The 22,829-nt window shown below is 31.5% G+C and overlaps 1 protein-coding gene across 1 annotated transcript; it reads right to left on the reverse strand.

The window, feature by feature from the left end:
• Positions 1–1,840: 1,840 nt before the first annotated feature.
• Positions 1,841–22,296, reverse strand: LOC142322600 (uncharacterized). Its single transcript, XM_075361676.1, has 5 exons — positions 22,284–22,296; positions 17,102–17,312; positions 11,032–11,404; positions 7,938–8,120; positions 1,841–2,828 (listed from the first exon to the last, which is right to left on the reverse strand). Exons 1-5 carry the CDS (start codon positions 22,294–22,296, stop codon positions 2,724–2,726), a joined length of 885 nt encoding a protein of 294 aa, XP_075217791.1. The 3' UTR covers positions 1,841–2,723.
• Between the last annotated feature and the right edge of the window lie 533 nt (positions 22,297–22,829).

Consider the following 22,829-nt stretch of genomic DNA (forward strand, 5'->3'; position numbering starts at 1 on the left):
AAAATACACAAGAAAATACAGTAAACTAACTAAACTTTAAAATGTGACTGCTGTGGACAGATTGGATGGACATTCACTCAGATACTAACCTCATTTACAGGTATAAGCACTATCTGAATCACAATAAACCATTGGAAATTACCTCATAGAAACTGAACATACAAATAAAGATGAAGTCAACATGCAAGTCCTGCTGGAGATGAAATATACTATTCAATCATTTACTTTAAAAGTTTCCTAACTACTTCAAAGTTAAGTGTCACCCATAACAGCATTGAAGTAGGAGCTGCAAAGTAACAAAAAGTATTTTCTGGAAATACATTTCCACAACTTATAAACAAAAAAGAAAGTAACACTTTCAAAATAAAAAAATTCTGTAATCAGTGGGAAATATCCATTATTAATTTCCTATTCCAAATTCAACTGAGAAGTAGTCTCTGCATAACTACCAGATGAGTGTAAAATCTCAATGTGATTTTTCTAGTTTGCATTTCTTACTATCATCTGGACTCCTCTTAAAATAGTAATTTTCTTATAAGTAGTAGCTTAGGACTGTTAACTACCAAAATATAGGCAGCCCTTTATGGACAGATTTTATATACTATAACTAGGATATATTAATTCATATGTAGGTTTTTAGCAGCAAACCAATATTACATGGGATATTTGGAAAAGAAAAGATACAATGTTGTATAACTGACAGTTTCTGCATCCCCTTTAGAAATTACAAAGTGTCTTTCACAACTATATTGTGCTTGGAGTGTTAAATAGCAGTATCAATTTCAAATTGCACCACACATAACATATGTTCAGTTATTCAATTTGTTTGTAAAAAAGGAAATACTGTTAAAATGCAACATTAATTTATTCCTATGTATGGAAGCTGTTATGCATGTACAGAACATGACAAAAAAAACAGTTTGAATTTAAAATTAATAAATGACATTAACAATGAAAAACAAAAGAAAATTACAATTTTTACTATTTATGAAATAATTTTAAAAATGGAAGAAAAGTGTATGTTGAACTGTCCCTGCTTTAAGGAAATACAATAAATGTTTATTTTTATTGTGATAACCTAAAAAAATTATATCAGGTAATGCAAAATAAATAATAAAAAAATTTAACATGAGTCTGCATGATGTAGAGTGATATCAGACTGCATGTTTCTAATGTCACGTAAGTTTTTATAGACCATCAAATGGGGAATTACAGTCCTTTCTTTACATACCCTAGAGCTTATACCAAGTCATTACCACTTGTTTACATAATTGAAAGAAATACCTTGCTGAAAATGTTTTTCATGATGATGACAAAGTTCAAGAGCAATGATGACATGGTTAAGAGAACAAACTGGAGACTTCTATAATATCTGGATCTTGATTGACTCTCTACCAGGCTCACAAAATGCAGTAAGGTTCATGGTTATTGTGTTGAAAAATAAACAAAAAATATGTTTTAAAAAGTTGATTACAAAGTAAAATTCATTAAAATATTTTCTGTTCTTTTTATCAGTATTTGCAAACATCCCCTACAAGGATTAAAACTTTTGTATACTAATTTTGTGTACACTTTCTTACATCTATTTTTAAATCAACGAATTTTACAGTTTACTATAGTGAAAGATATCAGATGTGTTAAAACCCAGCTGATCTACACAACTATTCATTAAATTATGATTAAAAAATTCATTTTTGACTACGTTTTTCAAATTAAAAAGTATTGAAAATAGCTCACACTCTAATATTAAGTATATTAAATTACAGTGTTTAAATTAATAGTTAACTTACTACAATGTATTATGTTATAACTTAAATTTAACTTAAGTTACAAAGCGCTGTTTAAAAGTAAGGACCGATCGATAGCAAAATGAGAACAGTTGAAAAAATGAAAAATTTACTAATGGTTTCAAATATTTAAATATTTATTTTATTTCTCTACATAATCACCATTTTGTTACAACTTTTCATGTTGTGAAACAAGCTTCTTCAAACCCACTGCATAAAATCCGCTGCATAGAACTATAGCCACTTTTGCACTGTTTTCAATGCTTCACTTTCTTGAATTGTTGAGATGCAAGCCAGTTTTTGAAGTGTGGGAAGAGATGGTAGTCACTGGGCGTGAGATCAGGAGTGCAAGGGGATGATAAAAAATCTCCCATCCGAATTTTTGAATTGTTTCTGTTGTACATGCAGCCATGTGTGCGTTATCGTGAAGAACAATTCCTGATCCCAGCATTCCCCGTCGTCGGTTTTCAATGGCATGATGCAGTTAAGAAATTTTCACAGTAGACATGTGATGTGATGGATGTTATAGGTTCCATGAAATAAATCAAAAGCACACCCTTTTAGTCCTTTAGTTAGATTTGTTATTACCCCACTGATTACAACATACAGTCTCGCAAAGGTAAACAATAATGAACTGATGGCAATGTGGTGGTTACATGCTTAAGAGACCACTTAAAGCTACTGCGCATACGTGAACCAATGGGTATTTATAACTCATCGGCCCTTACCTTTGAACCACATCTCTTATATTATATAGAATTATGGTAACACTTATGTTTTATTATTAATAAAATTTAATTTCATTATATCTAAATGACCTATGAAGCTTTATAGATTGAAATATTAAGTGAAATATTTTGTAGCTGTATATTTCAAAATGAAAATGTGTAATAAATTAATGTTCATTAATTTTTTAACCTTGTTCTGTTATAATTATCAGTTCTTCAGAGGATGATTACTTCTTCCAAATCCATTGTATGGATTTCTGTTGTAGTTATTAAATGGAGGAACGCCAGGACGTACAGGTGGATGACCTCCCTGCTGTGAAAAAGAATTTTATTGATGTTTTCAAAAGATAAATTTACAAAGTAAAATAGTAAAAGAAATCCCTGTTGCAAAATATTCTTTCAGTAAAAATGCTTTCGACTAATTATGTAATATTCAAATTCATGCTGTGCTGTAAATTAAAATTTTTAAAACCTGTAATAAATTTTTTAAACCTGAAATAAATTGTCTAAAGACAATTTATGCTTTTAACCAACTAATATGTTATGAACAGATGCAGTTTGCTTTGATGTTGAACATATTCAGTACTGTTCTTTATTAATAATTGTTAAACAACACTTTGTTCATTCACAAAAACACTGCAAACAGAATAAAACTCATTTGCTTCTAATCCATCATCACAAACTTATTTTCAACGTTTGTTCATATCTATTCACCATTTTTATGTCTGGGTATTGCCTTCCCTTTCTGGTTTTTTAGCTCCCATACATGACATCTAAATTCCATTGGTTGTGTTCCAGTGTTTGTTAATTTATCTTTGATATCCTTGTCTTTTTAATTATATACAAAAATCATACAGATTTTATGATTATAATAATGGTATAATTCTTAAGTTTTGTCATGGACAATGCAGATGAAAAGTGCATTTTTAATATTTAGAAATTAAGTAAGAAGAGGGAAGGAAATTAAGCTGTGCAATAGCAATTTCAAATTGTTAAAACAGGAATTTTACAAGAGCAAGAAGACGATACAATAATAATGAATGAATCTAGAGAGACCTACATTTATTGTGACTACAATAGCGATTCAGAAAAATTAGCAAGAAAAAACGTTTTTCACTGCTGTGTTTCAATCTATACATCTGTAACAATGATTTTATCAAATAGTTGATCCAAAAAAGAGTAAAAAAATAAAAATGAAAGTGAGTAAAAAATATTGTTACATACCTTTGAGCTGGAAGAGGAAATGTAGAAAAATTGTAATTTCCATTAATAAATAAGAAACTGAGATACCATAAGAAATAGATTGTAAAGAAAAATAATAACATAAGTAAAGAAAAGATGCAAATTTTATCTTCTTTGTTTAAACATCTTGCCGTATTTGAGCTGTTGTCCTTGTGCTCTTCTATAAAGCTTTATTAACTTATAGGCTATGGACTGCATCCAAGTAAGGGATGTTTTTGCAGTTAAATTAGTAGAGGAAGAATCATAAAAGTTGAAATACAGAGTGATTTGTCTTCTTCTTTTGATACGTAGCTAGTGTTTGGATTAAATCGACTCCTAAGACCAGTTGACAGTTTTGTTTGCAGCAACGATGGATATCCTCATTTCATATGTGGTTGTGAAGTGAGACTCTGATAATCTGGCGTAGGCATCGCATTTGGAACACTTCAAGTTTGCTCAGGTCTGTCTTAAGTAGTGTTTATGTTTCTGCTCCATACAATAAAATTGGAAGGATCAAAGTATGGAAAAGATGAACTTTGATCTTCAGCAAGATGCTGGCTTGTTTCCACAAGCCACTTCAGGGAAGCAAATGCTGTGGTTGCTTGACCAATTCGACCATGAATTTCCACCATAGTTGCTACTTTCTTCTCCTGAATCAGTGATCCCAAATATTTGAATTCTTGCACTAGTTCAATCTGCACACCATTCAGTTGGATGATAACGCGTGAGCCATCTGTTGTAAGAACATGTGTCTTATTCACATTTATTTTCAGGCCATAAGTTTGGACAATGCAGAAGATATCATACAGAATATCAGTGGCCTCAGCATCACTGTCAGTGTACATGCCACTGTCATCGGCAAACAACAAATCAGTCAGAAAGCTATTCTCTCCAAACTGAATTCCTTTTTTGCTCTGGAAAACTTGTCACATTATGGAGTCAACTATAATGTTAAGGAGGAGTGGGGAGGCAATATATTCCTGGTGGACTCCTGTTCAGATAGAAAACTCCTCAGATTCAAGTGCATATTATAATATAATATAATATATAATAATATATATAATATAATATATATAATTTCAAATGCATATCTGACTCTACAATCCATTGTAGCTCTCCTGCAGAAGCTTGATAACTTTTGAAGAGATGAGCTCTGTCTCCAATGCCTTCCAAAGTGCCAGCCAGTGGATGCAGTCAAAGGCAGATTGAAAGTCGGTGAAAACAATAACTGCTCCTTTTTCACATTGCATTCTTTCTTCCATTAGTTGGCAAATAGCGAATATCTGGTCACAGCATCCTCGGTTTGGTCGAAAGCTGGCTTGCTCCCTGTGACTTGTTTGCTCACAAAATTTCTGCAAGCATGACTTTCATGAAAACTTTGCCAACAACTGATGGAAGACTTACACCACAGTAGATCTTGGAGTCTTGACTATTGCTCTTCTTGTGGATTGGAATGATGACAGCCTTTTTCCAGGTAGCTGGTACCTTTTCCATGCATCAGATGGTTTGAAGGAGCAGAATGAAGTCACTGAAGCAGAACAACACCTCCAGCCTTGATGGACTCTGCAGTGGCCCCATCTCCTCCAGGCACTTTTCCATTTTTCAAGGCATGGATGGCTGTTTTCATCTCTTCAGTAGTTGGTTTGGCATCAGACATTTGGAACTCAGGTGGCTCAACACGTGGTAGCTCCATTGATGGTCCTTGTAGTGAGTGGGTCGTGGTTGTAAAGCCTTTCAAAGAACTGCCTCTGCTCCAGTGCTCAAGGTGCTCAGTTGTTGATCTTACAAAAGTTCCATCATCTTTTCAGATGTTGTCATTTGTTGACTTGGCCTTTCCATTCAAATTTCAGAGAATTCGGTAGAGTGTGTGATATTCATGTTTCAAGGCTGCTTCTTCCAAGTCAGTCATCAATTGGTTCCAGTATGCCTTCCGCTCTTGCCTCAGGTGACAGCAGATCTCCTTATTGAGTTGTCAATATTGTTCAAAGTTTACTAGCTTAACTTGTTTCCATTCAACTACCATGCTGGTACTCAATATCTGGTGGTTGGGCACACAGCCTTTGCACAGTGCATGAGAGTATCTGAGATTTGCCTTTCTTCAGTGCCACCATCTTCAGTTTGGACCAATGCTGCAAAATGATTGGATAGTGCAAGTTGGAATTCTTCCTTGCAGTTAGGGTCCCACAGACATTTCCAATCTAGCCTAACTGATGGTCGTGATTTAAATTTAAAGAAATGATAAGTGATAATAACTTGTTATTAAAATTGTTTTCCTGATCATAGCAACTATATAAGCACTAGCAAAATTCACTATGCAAATTCAAGGGCATCATAAAAAATAAGATAAAAAATAAGTTCTACTGTTTATTTTTATTTTCCTAGAATGATATATTTATATTAACAATACGATATATACAGAATAAGGGATAAAATAATTATAAAATTTGGGCTACAATACTGTTTGTGTAATACCTTTCTTTAGATTAAATCAACAGTTCCATTCTACCTCTTTCATGATGCTTCATGCTAAAATTTTAAGAGATATCAAATTTATATAACAACATTACTTCTTTTTTCTCTTTATAAAATTTAAAACTTCCAACTTTTAAAAAACTAACCAAACCTGACTTATTAAAATGTTTAAAACCTACTAGTCAGTTTTTAAAACTTACATCCTCTTGCTTGCAATCCCTCATATGGTCATCTTTAGTAATTGATGGTGCTGTTCTACCCTGATATCAGCTGATGTTACTGCTGACACTTTTTTTTTGTTTTAGTTGGGCAGAACATAGGGTTAGAATGTGATCAAAAAGTGTTACATTTAAAGTGTTACTTGTGATCAATTGTGTAAACTGCCAGCAATACAGAAACTGATGTTAGAGTAAGAACAACAGCACCAGCCACTGAAGATATCTATGAGTGTGAATGAATTTAAAAAACATGAATTTTTAAAACTCCATTTAATTCTCACTCCCAAGTAAAAGAAGTGTATATAACTCGTCATTTTACGACAAAAAGGGATAGTACATTAATTTGTTCCTTTACAATATCTGTTCCAGTCTTTCTTATGATTGTGACATGTATAAAGCATCTGAGGTGGGAGACATATCATTATGTTCCTATAGAGATACTCCATTGTTGAACAAAATGATACTGTCATTTATAGGACTGAATATCATCTCCATTTCAGTGGGATTGGAGTGCTGATATGGAGCCATATGTTTGGCTGAGTGAAGATTGTCTGCAACTGTCTGGTTATGGCTTTAACACATATACATATTTAATAAATTTGATTCAATTTATCATTTTATTTAAAAAGTTGATATACATTTTAAAGGTAAACTGTATGGTAATCAGTTGTATCTTTTGGATTTACTCTGAAATAGATTCTTATTACTTTATTTATTTATTTTTGTAAAGGAAAAGGAAATTAATTGAAATTGGAGATATAAAAATATAATTTGTTTTTCGTACATGATTGTGTACTTGCATGATGATATAACAACTTAAATAACGGATTGAATCCAAATTAGATAAAATTTTCATTTTCATAAATGGTAATAATAATACTGAACAAAAAACTGATTGAAAAGAAAACTGCATTATAAATGTGAAAATATTAACAATCATTTTGAGTCTTCTTCATAACATCATTAAGTCCTCATGAGAAACAAATTAGAGATTAAATTTAGTTACCAGTCTTCTTGGCAGTATAATTATTGTATATCCTTAGATGATAGCAAATCCACTTTTAAATGAAACTCAAAAGAAATGCATATTAAAAAAAAATAAACACACACAACTAAAATATGATCACAGAGTTATTCTGAAACAACAGTTCTTTCAAATTATATTAAAACCTTTAAATGCAGCTAACAAGTAAATGAAAAAAAAGTTAATGAAAATAATATATAGTAACAAAAACAAAACTAGCATAATCACTGTAATACTAATTAAAAAAGATATCAAAGAAGTAATGAGTTAAAAAACACACTGATTACTGTAAGAGAACATTCACATTACTGGTAAATGACATGTAATCATCAAAAGCTTTCTATATGGTAAATACATAATGAAATTACTAATAGGTAAAACTTGAAAAATGCTGTGTTCAAACTATTCTCCTGTTAACTACTGTAATAATCTGTAAGACTGATACGTCAGGTTAAGAGTTAAATAACATTTAAAGTAAATCACTCACAAGCAATCCTGGAAAATCTGGCCGATTAAAATCAACAGGTCCTCCTGGTCCAGCTAAAACAGGAGGAATACCATCATTTGGTTCAAACTTGCTTCCGAATCCACCTGCAGGTCCTCCTTCGGATTGAAGACCATAACCTGGGTTATTATAACAGCAGTACTGTTTTCCAACATCACAGCTTCCCTGATGAAATAAATAACTTAATTATTGTTCTAATATTATGTATATTAATATGTTATGCCTACAAAGCATCATCAGATAATACTTTGAAATAAATATTTATAAAATAAAAACAGTATGAAATATAAACTGTTTTTAGTTGATATTTGGAGCTGTATAGTGCGCCTTAGTAGGGAATTATTTTGCTGGAGCTTAAAAATTGTTTGTTATAAAGAGGTATGCATAACCAGTGGTTTATGTATATGTACACAAATATTTGGTGAAGATATATTATTTAATAGCTCTGCAATCTGCAAATTATTTAATAGCAGTTTGATCAATCTGGTTGTGCTTACGTACATAATTCAGTTATAATTAAATTTTACTCCATATATATAAACTTTTGTTTGTAGAACTTATGAATTTTCTTTTATACAGATGGATTTTGCTATTAAGTTAAGTGTTTTTAATATTCTTTTAACATTAGTATGAATATGGTATAGTGATACGATGTAACAAATTTTCACTATTCCAGCATATAATGCTGGAATAGTTGTCAGTTTGTCAACTGACTACTAACTAGATTGTGATTAAACTAGAGTTTTCTTGTTTACACCATGAAAAATACAGGGACATGTTGCAGCCAGTGAGAGCCTAGTAGGACTATTTTGCTGCAAGTTTATGTGGGTACAACTTTAATTTTTATGGATGGAAGTGGTATATTTGTGTAGAGGTGATGTAGGTTACACAATTGGGTTAAAATAAATTAAATTCTTTCATGGAATAAGAGTTTATGTAATTTCATTTGCAGATTATCATTACAGATGTAATTAGTTTATAGATGATCATGCTTGTTTCAAATATTATTGTAATTTTAAGATATTTTTTCAGTATTTAAATTTAAAAAAAATATATGTACATGTATGTGTTTTTAATCTGCTCTGTTATTGATTATGTCAAATAGTTTAATTGTTTGTTGGAATGTGTGAATGTTTTTTATCAATATGTGTTGAAAGACCTTCAAGTTTTTCAAGTGTGAATGTTGACTGCAAATGATTTTATAAATTCCATGAGGATGCTTGTTAGTGATGAGCTTTTAGGACATAAAGTTAAATTTGATATATCATCAATAAACTTCGTAAATATCTGTATTATCCAACTACCAGTGCGATCACATTTATTAAAAAATTATGAAAAAATCAATGTATATTTATAAATATATTGAACTTACAAAGTTTCTAAACAATATCTTAATTTTTGGGATTATTATATATATTATTTTAATAAAAATCAGGATAAGAAGTTTGTTTTTAATTAATATTTTCACACATATTATGGAATAAATGTTACACTACTAATTATGCAATTTTAAACTTAAAAACAAAATAACACAAAACCATTTAAGAGAATTTTAATTTGTTCTTAAGGAAAATGATTATATAAATGTAACGCTATGAAATATTTAGTGTTTACTTTTTTTTAAATCAGTTTGCAATAGAATTTCAGTACTAGACAATTTTGCATCAAAATAAAATTTTATTTTTCCTAATACATATATTAATCGAATCAAGTTTGTAGCTAAACTTGCCATTTATGCAACAAGATAACAATAAAAAAAATCTTCCACCTTTCTTATCCATAATGAATTCTACATATGCACTAAACAATAGGTCATTAACCTTGAACAATAAACACCTTACTAACAGCTTATAGATAGTTTAACAACAAAAAAACTCTTTTATTATAAATACAGCTTTTTTTGTGCTAATAAAACAAAAATGTTATTTAATTATTTTTGTAATCATTCTCCATTAACAGGTGAAGACCAGAATTATGTAGAAATGCAATAAAAACTTTCATATAGTGATGGATAAAGAGTAAAAAGTAATAAGTTCTATTAGAGAAAGACAGTCAGTCAAATAATAAAAATGTACATGCACGTACTCACACAAATTGAATCAGTAATGTTCCAGTCAACAACAGAATTAAACAAATGTGATAATGCTCAACAGACATGATTACTTATCTTTTAATCCATTTAAAGATTTTTTATTTAATATATCATTCCCATAAAAAAAATAAATCAGTTTCTGTTTTAAGATAATTATATAAATAAAGCATATGATTTATTAAGGAGTTTTTTTTATATTAATTTCTACAAGTAAGGGGGACTAAATACTTTATTTGATCGACCAGTAACTTGAAAACATTAAAATTAAACCTAGCCAGAGGGCTGCTGTCATTAACTTACTTTCTAATCATCCAGTAAAAATAAGATAAAGTTGTTTATAAATTATTTATAAAATATTTATTTTAGTTATTTATATATAGTCTTTAATTATATTATAAAATTATAAATCGTCAATATAACTTGTCCTCTAAAACTTGTTTACAATTTTTTTAATATTAACCTTTACATAAGTAAATTTTATTAAATAAACCACCTAGTACAGAATGCTGAGATAATGGAACATCATGCGATAACATTAGCATATGTACATTATGCTATAACAGAATTATTTTAATCTTGACTATGAAAGCAGGATCCTGCAAAAGTACTTTAATGAAAAATTGAGGTAAGATATGTCTTATTTTAATATTCTGTACTAGGTGGTTTATTTCATAGAATTTAAATATAATTTAACAGTACAGAAAAATAGTATAAATATTAAAAAGATTAATTTTAGTAAAATAATTCTTATATATCTAGAAAGAAAATTCTTTAGCAGTCAAGAAAAATAATTTGAATTAGGATAAAAACTAAAAATTCACAAAACTCTTATACAAGTCAGTGCTCCACAATAGATAAATTATGCCAGCCACATAAAATGTATAATTTAGCATAGGTAGAGAAGGTCTGGCACCAGTGACAATGTTAAATAACAGAAAACAATTATTTATTATAACAACGACCATATTATTATATTTTACTTACAAACTGAAGTCCAGGAGATTTGCAGTTAAAAGAATGAACACATTTACAGCTGTCAAAACTTGTGGGATCTCCATTTTTTGGTAGTGAAGGTTTCTCCCATGATGGTACAGGTCCAGTTAAAATTCCAGCATCTGGGTCATTCGGTGGTCTTGTGCCAACTGTTGGATGTGATGGGCCAGGAACAGGAGGTGGTGGGGGGTGTAGAGGACGAAGAGGCCTTACAGGTGGTTGTGGTTGTGTTTGCGGCTGTATAGGAAAAGGTCCTGGCCTTACTGGAGGTAAAGGTTGAAATGCACCTCCAGATGGAGTAGGTTCTTCATTACCTCCTTCAAATACTTGGTATCGTGGACGACTTCCTTTTACTGAAGAATCTCTGTTTAAAAAAAGAGATAGCAAAATTGATTACTGCAAATATGTTTTAACACCAGCAATGTCCAATAAGAGAGTATACAACATGTTTTGTAATTTATTCTGTAATTTTAAAAATGTTACATTTTTAAAATAATAATATTTACACACCATCCATTTATATGGGTTAAATTTTAGCTAAATAAATGTGCTGCGTAAATGTTTAATTTATTATGTGAATGAGTTTCTTTAATATGATGAACTTAAAATATATAAAATCGTAAACAAAATGTTGAACATGGTAGAATTTTATTTAATTTAGTAAATTTATGGTTGATTTCTTAAACAAAAAACAAAAAAGAATAAATTTTATAATATTGTTATCTAGTGTTTTTTTTTTGTGTGTTTATATACAATTACAGCAATGTTACTGATGGAATTAGGTCTCTCAGAGTAGACAACATCCAGAGTTGAGATTTTTGAAAGCTGTAGATATTCTACACCTTAGTAAAACAGTGAGCAGTTTACGTCATAAATGCTAGTAAACAATGATCTATCATTAACTTGCAACAGCACAAAAAATTTTCATTATTTATTGCTTGTTAAATATAATTTAAGAAAAATCTTAAATACTCTTACATTTAGTACAAGCAAAGATTTTAAGATTTATAAAAAAAACTAAAATTACTTTTTTTATTTGATGATTAAATATGTTCTTACTATTGCATACTGAAAAAAGTCAACATTTGGATTTAAGTAAACAATTGAGGAACCAATATCTTTAGTTGAGTAAATAGTAACTGATTTTTAATTACTTATCGTCTATAGACAACTTATAACTTAAGAGCAAAACAGTAACCTTTAATGCTACTGTTTACAATTATATATGAATATTCCATCCCTAACAATCAATATATTAGTACACCCTTTTTTTTTTTTATCCTTTTTTAAACACCCCCAACATCCCCGGCCTCTGCCGTTAGGCTATGCACAGGAATGTCAGGGTGTCGTGGCAGTCGACTGCCCCCTTGTCTTGCCGTCTTTTGGCTTCCCATCGGGGTCATCTCAGTTTCATTAAGATGCAGTAGCCCTCCCTTCTGGACGACCACTACGTCCCTCCACTGAGAGGCTACCCTTCCTGGCCCTACACTAGGTTGCCGGCTGCGCGTAAGCGCAGCCGGCAACCCGCAAACCGCCGCGTCCCCCCTCTCACACCTGTGGGTCCCGAATGCATCATCGGAGCACCCCGACTAACCCGCATTCTTGCATATGCAGGAGCCAGAGTGACCTCTGCATTCGAGCTGCCTTTCCGGCCCTACACGGCGACCACGATTCGCCCCTTTTTTTTTTTTTTTTTTCCCCATCAGATCAATCTGAGATCTCCCAAGCACTAGGCATTGCAGATATCAGGGTACCATTGGTCCTGTAAATCCTCAGGATCAAACACAGGTATTGCTGCGTAGTCGCGCTCCGCAGTGCAATATGGTGTAAGTAACACATAGAAACAAGACCGAAAATCCTAAAGACTAAATCAAAACATCAACATGCGCAACAGTGGCAAAAAACATAACTCCCTAAAACTAATTATCCTTAAACCCTAAGGAGACCCTGTCATAACCAAGACATTAAGAGTTTACATAAACACAGTGTTATAACATTAAGTCCCAATTCTTCTGTTATACCAGGTGTTGACTTACAGTAGCACTTACCAATACATCTTGGTTGATTGACAAGCAGGACACACACAAGCAGCAAGAATAAAAACATCTACATAAACGACAGTGAAAAACAATAAATCCCTAAAACTAGTTAAAGCTTATACCCTATGGGAACCCTCTTCTTGACATAAAAGCCTATTAAATAAGTAATGTCAACTTCTTCAGTCACTGAAATCTCCCGGGCAATAGCCATTGCAGATAATCAGTACAATTGATCCTGCGATTCTTTCGTAACCAACAAGTAGTTTGAGTAATACGTAGGACAAAAAAGCGAATCTTAAACTAAAACTAAAACTAATACATCAACATATGCAACACAATGACAAAAGCAAAAAACAAAACTTTCTAGAACTGATTACCCTTATACCCTGAAGAAACCCAGGTATCTAAGCACAGTGTAATAACATTAGGTTCGAAGTTCTTCTGATACACCAAGTGTTGACATTGCGCTATGCAATAACCTCATGGTATAGGCGACACGAGTAACACACGCAAGCAGCAAAAATAAGACATTTACATACAAAATTCAGGTAAAACATGATGACAGTCGAGTATACCTAAGTACACCCTTAAATGTAGGCTTACCATACGTCCAGGATTAGCCCGGGTAGTCCTGGTGTTTTACTACTGTCCAGGGTTGCAAAAGTGTTCGGGGTTTGAGAATTTTATGACTGCCGAGGATTTTTTTTAAATTTTAGACTTATATGTTAGATGTCACATTTTTAAACATTCTCTTACAGCTGTGCATCTCTCAGCCGACCTTGGAGTAAGTGCTGACATTGATTTTGACGGAGGCATGGCTACCAGTCTTACTACAACTTTTTACTTAGTCATTTGGCAATACAACAGGGCCAATGTGTTTATGTTGTTTTCGTATGTGAAGTTACTCATCTGGACTTTTTGATCATTTTATCCACGTGAAAACGGCTAAACATAGGAGTGCTATTAATGCTACTGCTTCAGCAAACATAAGAGATTTTTTTAAAGCCAAAGAATAAGCCAAGGAAATAACAATAACAATGATCTGGAGTGTGCTGCTAAAGAAGCTACATTTTCATATCACACTGCTAGACACGAACTCAGTTTCAAAACATCAGACTGCACATCTAAACTGGTTAAAAAGTTATATGACCCAAAATTTTCATCTGCTAGAACCAAAAGCGAGGAAATTATTGTTAACGTTATTTCCCCATTTATATTTGTTAATGTATTAATTATGTAACATTAACAATGGATTGCCCAAACAGAAGTGAAGTAAACCCTGTTCTGATTGTTGTAAGATATTTCAGTCTGGAGGAGGGAATTCAGATTAAACTTTTTAATTTTGATGAAGTGTCAGGTGAAACTGCTCAAATTTTGACTCAGTATATTTTGCAGTGTGTGAAAAAATACAAACTTGAAGAAAAGTTGGTTTTTTATATTGCTGATAACGCTAACAGTAAGTAATTTTGTTGATGTGAAGAGAAAGGGGAATGAAAATGTGTTCAGAAAAGTTCAAAGTGATTTAGATAGACCAATTTTAGGAATTAGTTGTTCAACCCACATTTTACACAATTCAGTACAAATAGCATGGATTCTCTACTCCTGGACATAGAAGTTATTGTTATAAAAATTTATAAATATTTTCACATATATACAGTAAGAGTAACAAAACTTAAAAGAGTTCTGTGAATTTGAGTAAACAGATTACAAATAAGTATTATCTCATAGCAGTACAAGGTTCCTTAGTTTGTTACCTGCAATAGAAATGGAAAATTCTTTCCATTTTTGATGGCCTAAGTATGATAGAAATCATACTTCTTATCTTGTGACAAATGCCCAAAATTATTTTTTTTTTTTTTTTAAATCTAGAAAGTGAACTGCATTTGAAATTTTTATATGGCAATCTACAGTTATTTAATAATGTAGTTATGAAATTGGAAGCTAATTTTATCACAGCAACAGAATCATTCCAAGCATATTCTGAATTAATTTGTCAACTTCAGGAAAGAAAAACCCCCTCATATTTATACTATCTTCTGCCAAAGAATTGCTGTGCACTCTAAAAGAAAATAATGATGTTCAGGTACAAAAATTCTTCTCAAGGATAGACAGATTTTGTAATTCTAGTATTCAATAATTTAGAGTTGAGGAGAATCAGTTTTGATAAAGTTAGTAAGTTTCAGTGGATAAATTTACAAACTGAAATTGCCTGGTCTGATTTAGAAGAGAGTGCATAAGTTGTTAATGAAATCATAAAAGATTCCTTAAATATTGATGACCTATTTGATGAATGCATATTGTTGAACCAGATAATTCAAAACCAAAGGGTAGGTTGTGGTTCAAGTTCTGAAAAAGTACCAGATATTATTGAATAGAAGTGGAAAGCAGCTTTTAAGGTGTTTCAAAAGACTGATATTTCATGTTGCAATATTTCTAAAATGGTTTGCGATGTCTTTGTCTGGAACATCTGCTCCAGTTAAATTTTTTTTTTCAATTATGGGGAACATTTGGTCTGCTGAAAGGAGTAGACTTTCAGTATCTACTGTTAAACATCTGCTAAATGTTAAAATTAATTCAGAACTTTCTTGTTGTGAATTTGATGATGTAATTAAAACAAATAAATCATTTCAGAAAAAAGTCATGTCTAGTGAAAAATACAACTGAATAAATAAAGTTTAATGGTGGCCCTACAATTAAGGCTCTAAGAGGTCTGTTTAATAACCACTGTGCACCGAAACTGGTGGTCAGAAGGTTGATCACAACGGCAATGATTTCATCTATCTTATACGCGGCACCAGTTTGGGGCACTGCAATGAATGTACAAATAAACGCAAACTTAGAAGCGTGCACAGAGTAGCACTAATACGAGTTGTCTCAGGATATAGAACAATTTCTTACGATGCGTTATGTGTCTTAGCTGAAATGCCTCCCATTGAATTACAGATAAAAGGCCGAAGCATGAGGGCGGCAGGTGTGCCAAGAGCCGAGGTAGAAGACACAGTCGTTAGCAACTGGCAAACCGCATGGTCATCCACTCAAACAGGTGAGTGGACAAGGAGACTTATTCCCAATCTGAAAGAGCGGTTGGGTAGGGAGAAAGGCGGACTAAATTTCCACACCACTCAGTTGATGACAGGACATGGGTCGTTCGGGAAATACCTTAATAGAATCGGGAAAAGGCAGACGTCAAGGTGTCCGTACTGTCAGGAAGAAGACGCCGCAGAACACACCGTATTCAACTGCTATAGATGGGAGGGTCTCAGACATGAAATAAGGCATAATAACCTGAGACCTGACAACCTGGTTAGCTGGCTAATGCAATCCAATAACAACTGGGATTGGATTTCCAATTTTGCGAGCACCGTCCTCAAATCTAAAGAGGAAGAGGAGAGGCATCACAGACGATAGGCGTGAAGATAGGGCAGGGAGGACAGTCCCACCCCGGAGGGCCCGTATGCTTAGGTATGCGGGTTCCGGTGATGGGGTGGGAACTCCTGGTGTTGCTTGAAAGGGATAAAGAAAAGACCGAGTCCCGGCCGGCAGTGTCGGTTCCTGGGGGCGCTTCGGTGCTTGCTGGGGCTGGCGTCGCCGGTTTGAGGCAGGCATAAAAGAGTAAAGACCAAGACCCGGTTCTCTGCGTGAGGGTGGGGGACGGCATTGCCGGACCTTCCCTTACGTGTGGAGGATTAGAGGCGGGCAGCAATAAGAAAAGATCCAGAACCGGGGAGGCTGATCTACCGCGCCGGACGTACAGCCGGTGGGTGGGGAGGCCCCCTTAGAATCACAAGGACACATCCCTGGGCCATGTATACTTGAGTGGATGTCCGGCCCAGGGATGTAGTGGGAAAAAAAAAGAAAAAAAAAGTTTAATGTTTCAGTAAACTGTTAAGACGTTTAAGCAATTTCAAAAATATGTCCTGGGTTGGACCAAAAAGAAATGACCTGTTAAATGAGTTAACACAAAATAGCTTAACTTTAAAACAGTTATTGGAAATTAAAAACACAACCTTAAAAATACTTGCCTAAAAAATTTAGCATCTGTTCGTGGATTATCTGCAACTTGAAAAAGAGGAATACGTTTTGCCGAATCGGGATTACCAACACTAAGTACTGGTTTTGCAATTGAGTATTCACCTCGAGGACCTTCTTCAGCTGCTGTGGTTGATCTTTGACCTTCTCCCCAAACCCATTTTTTCTGCGCTGCAGTTATTGTGACTGATGATAAAATCACTACTGTTAAAGAAAAGAAATTAAATTTTCATTAGAAAAGAAACAACATTTTACAAAAAGAAACAGTGGAAAACATTTTAATTTTTTAGCTATAATTGGGTGATACGTCACTGATAATTCTTAAAATGTTATTCATATCTCACCACTTCTGATGACATAAAACTGCCATACTTATTTCTTGAATTTTTAATGGGCTTTTACATTTTTATTGAGTTATATTTTTATTTTCTATATTTTTAAATAAATGAAGTTGGATATGAAATTTTATAGAAAATGTATAGCGATGTAGTGGTTAATTTAAAAATATAATTTTTTTTATGATACTAAACAATTTCTTATTAAATATATTTAATATATTACTTTAAAACATTTTCAATCATCTTTGCAACCACCTTCAATCACTAATGTTGCTGTTCTCAGTTTCATGTCAACTGATCTTACTTTCTTTTTTTTACTAAGCCGACATACTTATAATGTACTTGAGAAATCTATTGGATTTCAATTATGTCTGTTCATTTAACATGCCATTGTTGTGTGTTCATATATTCATAATATTCAAGTGTGTTAAGATGTGGTCCTTTTTTTATATGTGTAGAATAACACATTTATTGTCAATTTGGATGGATTCAAGATTTGTGTGAGATGGTTGGTATATATTTACTCTATGTTGCCATGGAGAGTTTTAAAGCGTTCATTGATATTCTACACTTATACAAAAAAGGATCAAATTAACATTAACTTACTTAAACATTATGTAATATAAAAATACCCAAAAACAGTACACTAAATCAACATACAAAAAGTGTTGGCTCACTTTTCGACCACATTCTAAATGCATGTCTGGCTATTTAAAAAAAAAATCAACGGCAGATGCCAAGGTGAGAACAGCAAACCCAGACTTTGAGGATAGTCATAGAGACAGCTGGAAATTTTGAAGTTACTAAAAACATTTTATCATAAAGTTTTGTTTGCCTTGTTACAAAAGTTTATATTTTTAAAATATTATTAATGCCAACCATCAAGGACTGTGTCCTTTACACAATTTTGGAAAATTTAAATTACAATTTTTGTTCCTGCATAAGACAATGCTGTGTCTTTACAATGTGACAGTAATTTTACTATCGTCAGATTTGTATTTTTATTATTAAGAACCTTCTGAAAATTATTATCAAACCTATAAACATGGACCAGTGTTTAAAAGATTAGAATGAAAAATCATAACGATTGAGTCAAAATGTTCTAAAGTAATTAGTGTTAATTTTCAACACCTTATAATAAATAATACTTAAAACATCCAAAATATCAGCACATTTATTAAGAAATATACAAATTTTTAAATTAATATTGTATTTTTCAGTTTAAAATTTAAGTTAACTCTTTTTTACAAAACAGAATTTTGTTTTGTATATCTTCAAAAAGTTATGGGTAAAATAAGCCATTCCTGACTGAAATAGTTAATGCTAAAACATTAGCCGATAACCGAAAATTCAATATCCCTAAAACTTTACATACAATTAATAATTACAAAGTAACTATGGGGTGCTTTTAGAGACTTCCTGAAGATTTTTTATGAGCAAAAAGTCAAGTAATAAAAATTAGGTACTGTTTTTTTTTTTTTTACTTGTTACAGAGAATTTTAAGGTTAGGTATCTTTATATATTATGAAACGCTTTATAAGTTTCAAACTCGCCGACAAGACATAATACGCTAGAACTATTTGTTATGCTTCTTTTATGAGAATATTATGTTATAAATTATTAATAACGCGTGAGAAATAAATATATTAGGATTTTTAAATAAATTTATTTTATGATATACAATATTGAATAATATTTTACCCACATACTTATTTATTTTTTATTAAATTCTCAAAATCCCTGGAGTTGTGCATTGTATCGCCTTCGTTATTTGCCCTTGAATAAATAAACATAAAAAAATAAATAAATGTACATTCCTAAATATCAAACGTATAATAAACACAGATCGTCGTACTTATATAAGCTGTCACAAGGCAAGGTTTTGTTTTCATTAAGTACCTATCAATGACCATATGTCAAGCAATATCATTATGCGTTATACTAAGATTACCTTCTACAATTAATAGGTCAGTTGTAATAGTAGACAGGAGCCTAACAAATCTAGTCGGGGAATCCCGACAAGGTCACTGTAACATAAAAGGAATCTCCAGTAATTCTTAAGCGGCACAATTCGTAAGTTTTGGCATAATTTCAAGGCGATTTCGATTATTTTAATAACATGACTATCTCCTCCTATGACCTTCCTGGCGGTAAAATTTCTCCAATTTATTTTTAAATACAAATTATTTTCGATATTATTATCATTACTTATACTGTAATCTGTACTTATCAAGGCTTAATATAAATTAAATACGAATACATAAATGTCTGGTTTTACATCCATTATGTAGCCTATGTTATGCTGTTAGCATAACAATAATCATTATTGGCAACGTGATACGAATCACATATTACTCTGGAATACAGCACAGTCAATTATAAGATAACTATCATTTTGTCCTAGGAGAAGTGAGAAGTTAACTGGTTTCTCAGTGTATTCTTCACTGAACCGAATATACTGAATGTCATACTTACTAAATCAGCATGCCAGTAAAGGCAAATAAAGACTAAAGGAAAACAAAATGAGCGTAATAGAAATATTCAGTCCTGCGAAACAGATTTTTGTTCTATTAACCACAGGGACTGGCTGAATAATTAATCCTAGTTCTTTTAAGAAATAAACTCTTGACAAGTGCCATTTAATCTCACATGCCTTACAACCATGAGGCTGTGAGAGATGTAAAATAGCAATTTAATGTATCTTTTTCTACGAGAAAAAAAATCATTGTTTTTATATTTGTCATTAATTCAGTGTTTTTAAACTGTCTCAGCTCTGTAATTAACACTATATAAGTGAGTTAATGGAATTCTCATGCATAACTAATAATGATTTTACCGTTTGATGAATCATCTGACAATAAATTCAAATTTAAATTTCTGACTTCAAATTTAATCTATATATGATTAGTATTAGCGCAGGGGAGAAAAAAGTTTGATTTTCTATTAAGTCAGACTTCTTTTTAATTTTAACTTATTTTTTCACAATAATGTTTCTTAATAATTTTTTTTATTTTTACTTTTCAGTCGATTTTAATCGAAATGGGAATTTTTTAGTACCTATTTCTTACACTTTTTTCAGACTTTTAGATATCATTTAATTTCTTTAAATCTTTTATTATGTAATTAATTTTTCTGTATATTTTGACCTCAATCTGAAAATTTTTTACTAGCTTATTTTCGTTCGATACCATATTTCTTCACATTAAATATACTAGTTAAATTCGCTAAATATAAATAAAAACAGCGCAATAAATGAGTTTCGATATTTAAAAGTTGTCGCTTTAAGATTCTAGATGTCATATTTTTTGGGATAGACGCTCGAAAGTATCAGTAAATCCGACACTTACGGGCTATACGCACCAAATATTGTGTTTAATATAAATTTGAAAAAATTTGATTTTAAAAGAGAAAATACATACAAACTAAGAAAAACGTTTACTGGTTACCGATAAATTAAAGTTACTCACAAACAAGTTTCAATTTTATGAAAAGATAAAACAAATTAAAAATATTTTTGTCTGTAAATAAATGTTTCAGTTCACTGCAACTTAAATAAATCATTTATCAAAAAGACACATTTATAAAAGTTATTTCATTATAAAGTAAATAAATTATTACTTTGCTTCAAATTACGTTTCGTATGTTATTACATGTTTGTGCCGACACGAACTTTCCCGAAACTACTTTCCAACTTAAATAACGAAACGTTAAACATGGCTCAACAAGTAGACTTAATAAATTTAACTTCCAAAGATATTGATGAAATGCAACCATCGCGTATCAAGGGTTTACCAATATAGGATTTTCAAGATTGTCTAAAAATCTTAAGTAAGAAAATGAGACAAAACACCTGCTTGAAAAAAATGAAGATTGTTTACAAAAAAAGTCATGTCAACTGCTTTTCCTTTATCAGTGGATTGCATATTTTAGTAGACGACTAATCGAAAATAGAATTCCAAAGCGGAAAAGGTCAGGGATAGTTTATGCTACAATGAATTATAGAAAAGCTATGAAAAATGTCAAATAGTCAATTTAAAGTTACTAAAAGATTATTTTTCTAATAAATTTATTATCATTCTTTTCTACTGTAAGCTGGTATGTAGTAGATTTAAATCAACAAAAATAAATAATCCTAAAAATAATGAGTGTTTCATTTAAATTAAAAATCTTTTAAGCTGCAAATTAATTGGTTTGCACATAAATCGAAATTATAATATAACCTAACATACAAAATTACGCTTTTTCAAACGGCAAAACGTGGTTCGATTAAAAACGTTTCGGTTGACATCATTGTACTCCGGAACATCAATACAATATTCAAAAGGTTTAATTTATAATTTAAATAACAAAGAAAAACGGTAAAAATTTGTAGATACAGATGACTAGTTAACGCATCGGCGTCAATTTGTACTATCTATCCGGATATAATTTTGTTTGAAATGGACGTGCATTAATTTTTTCCTTGATTGCATGTTAATCTACCTAATATATTATATTTATCTTATTACAAGGAAAAAACTAATTACTTTTCGTTGAAAGTTAATTTAGTTGTTACGCAATTTATTCCGATTCACCAAGAAAAAAATTATCGATAAGATCAGAAATTATCCTACCGTATAGTAGTAATTATATAGGTTAGATTTTAGTTAGTTCCTTAATACTAAAACACTTCCTTTTACAGTGTTTAATTGTTAATCCTATTATAGTTTCCTTTTTTCTTCTTTTATTATTATAATATGTCTGTTACATAGTTTAAATTGTTAGTAATTATACAAAAATTATAACGGTATGTTTTTATAAGTTATTTATAAATATAGATTTATCTTTAGTTGTTTACCGGCAACTACCATTATACAATAGTTGAATTTTTAGTTTACTATTCAGTTGTATGCCTATGTAACTGCGAGTTATCCCAGCGTATGTACACGTTAGCTTCATTAAACTGTTATTTACACAAACGATGACGTAAAGCAGAACCAAATTATTAATTTTCGACTTTGTGAAATTTAAACAGTTAACCGTGTTAAAATGTTGCTTATCAAATGCATCAATGAGCATTCAAGGTTTGGAAACTTGAACAGTTAATACATTTTTTTTTAATTTACTGAAAACGTAACGAAAGTGATATAAGACATGATAAAACTTAATCGAAAAACTCGTCGAGTAAGCGAATGAATTCCCTGACATTTACTAGCACAAACCACTTTTTACGAAAGAAGAAAGAAAGTAATTGAACAGAGGCATGCATGAAATGACGAAAGCCCAAAATGGATACCCTTACATGTCGGTAAAGCAGTGAACTTTTGAACTTACTTATTGTTTGACTCTGATAAATATGAATCATATAAACTGATATTTATTACATTAATAATTTTAACTTATC

Source organism: Lycorma delicatula, chromosome 4 (genome assembly GCF_047948215.1).
Source record: "Lycorma delicatula isolate Av1 chromosome 4, ASM4794821v1, whole genome shotgun sequence".
NCBI classification, from domain to species: Eukaryota; Metazoa; Arthropoda; class Insecta; order Hemiptera; family Fulgoridae; genus Lycorma; species Lycorma delicatula.

What these genes read in the sequence shown, in the direction of transcription:
- LOC142322600 (XM_075361676.1), bottom strand. An exon ending in AATCTCCTGGACTTCAGTTT is followed by an intron (nt 8,121 to 11,031) that starts GTAAGTAAAATA and finishes TTATTTCATCAG; the next exon opens with GGAAGCTGTGATGTTGGAAA. An exon ending in CAGATTTTCCAGGATTGCTT is followed by an intron (nt 2,829 to 7,937) that starts GTGAGTGATTTA and finishes TCTTTTTCACAG; the next exon opens with CAGGGAGGTCATCCACCTGT.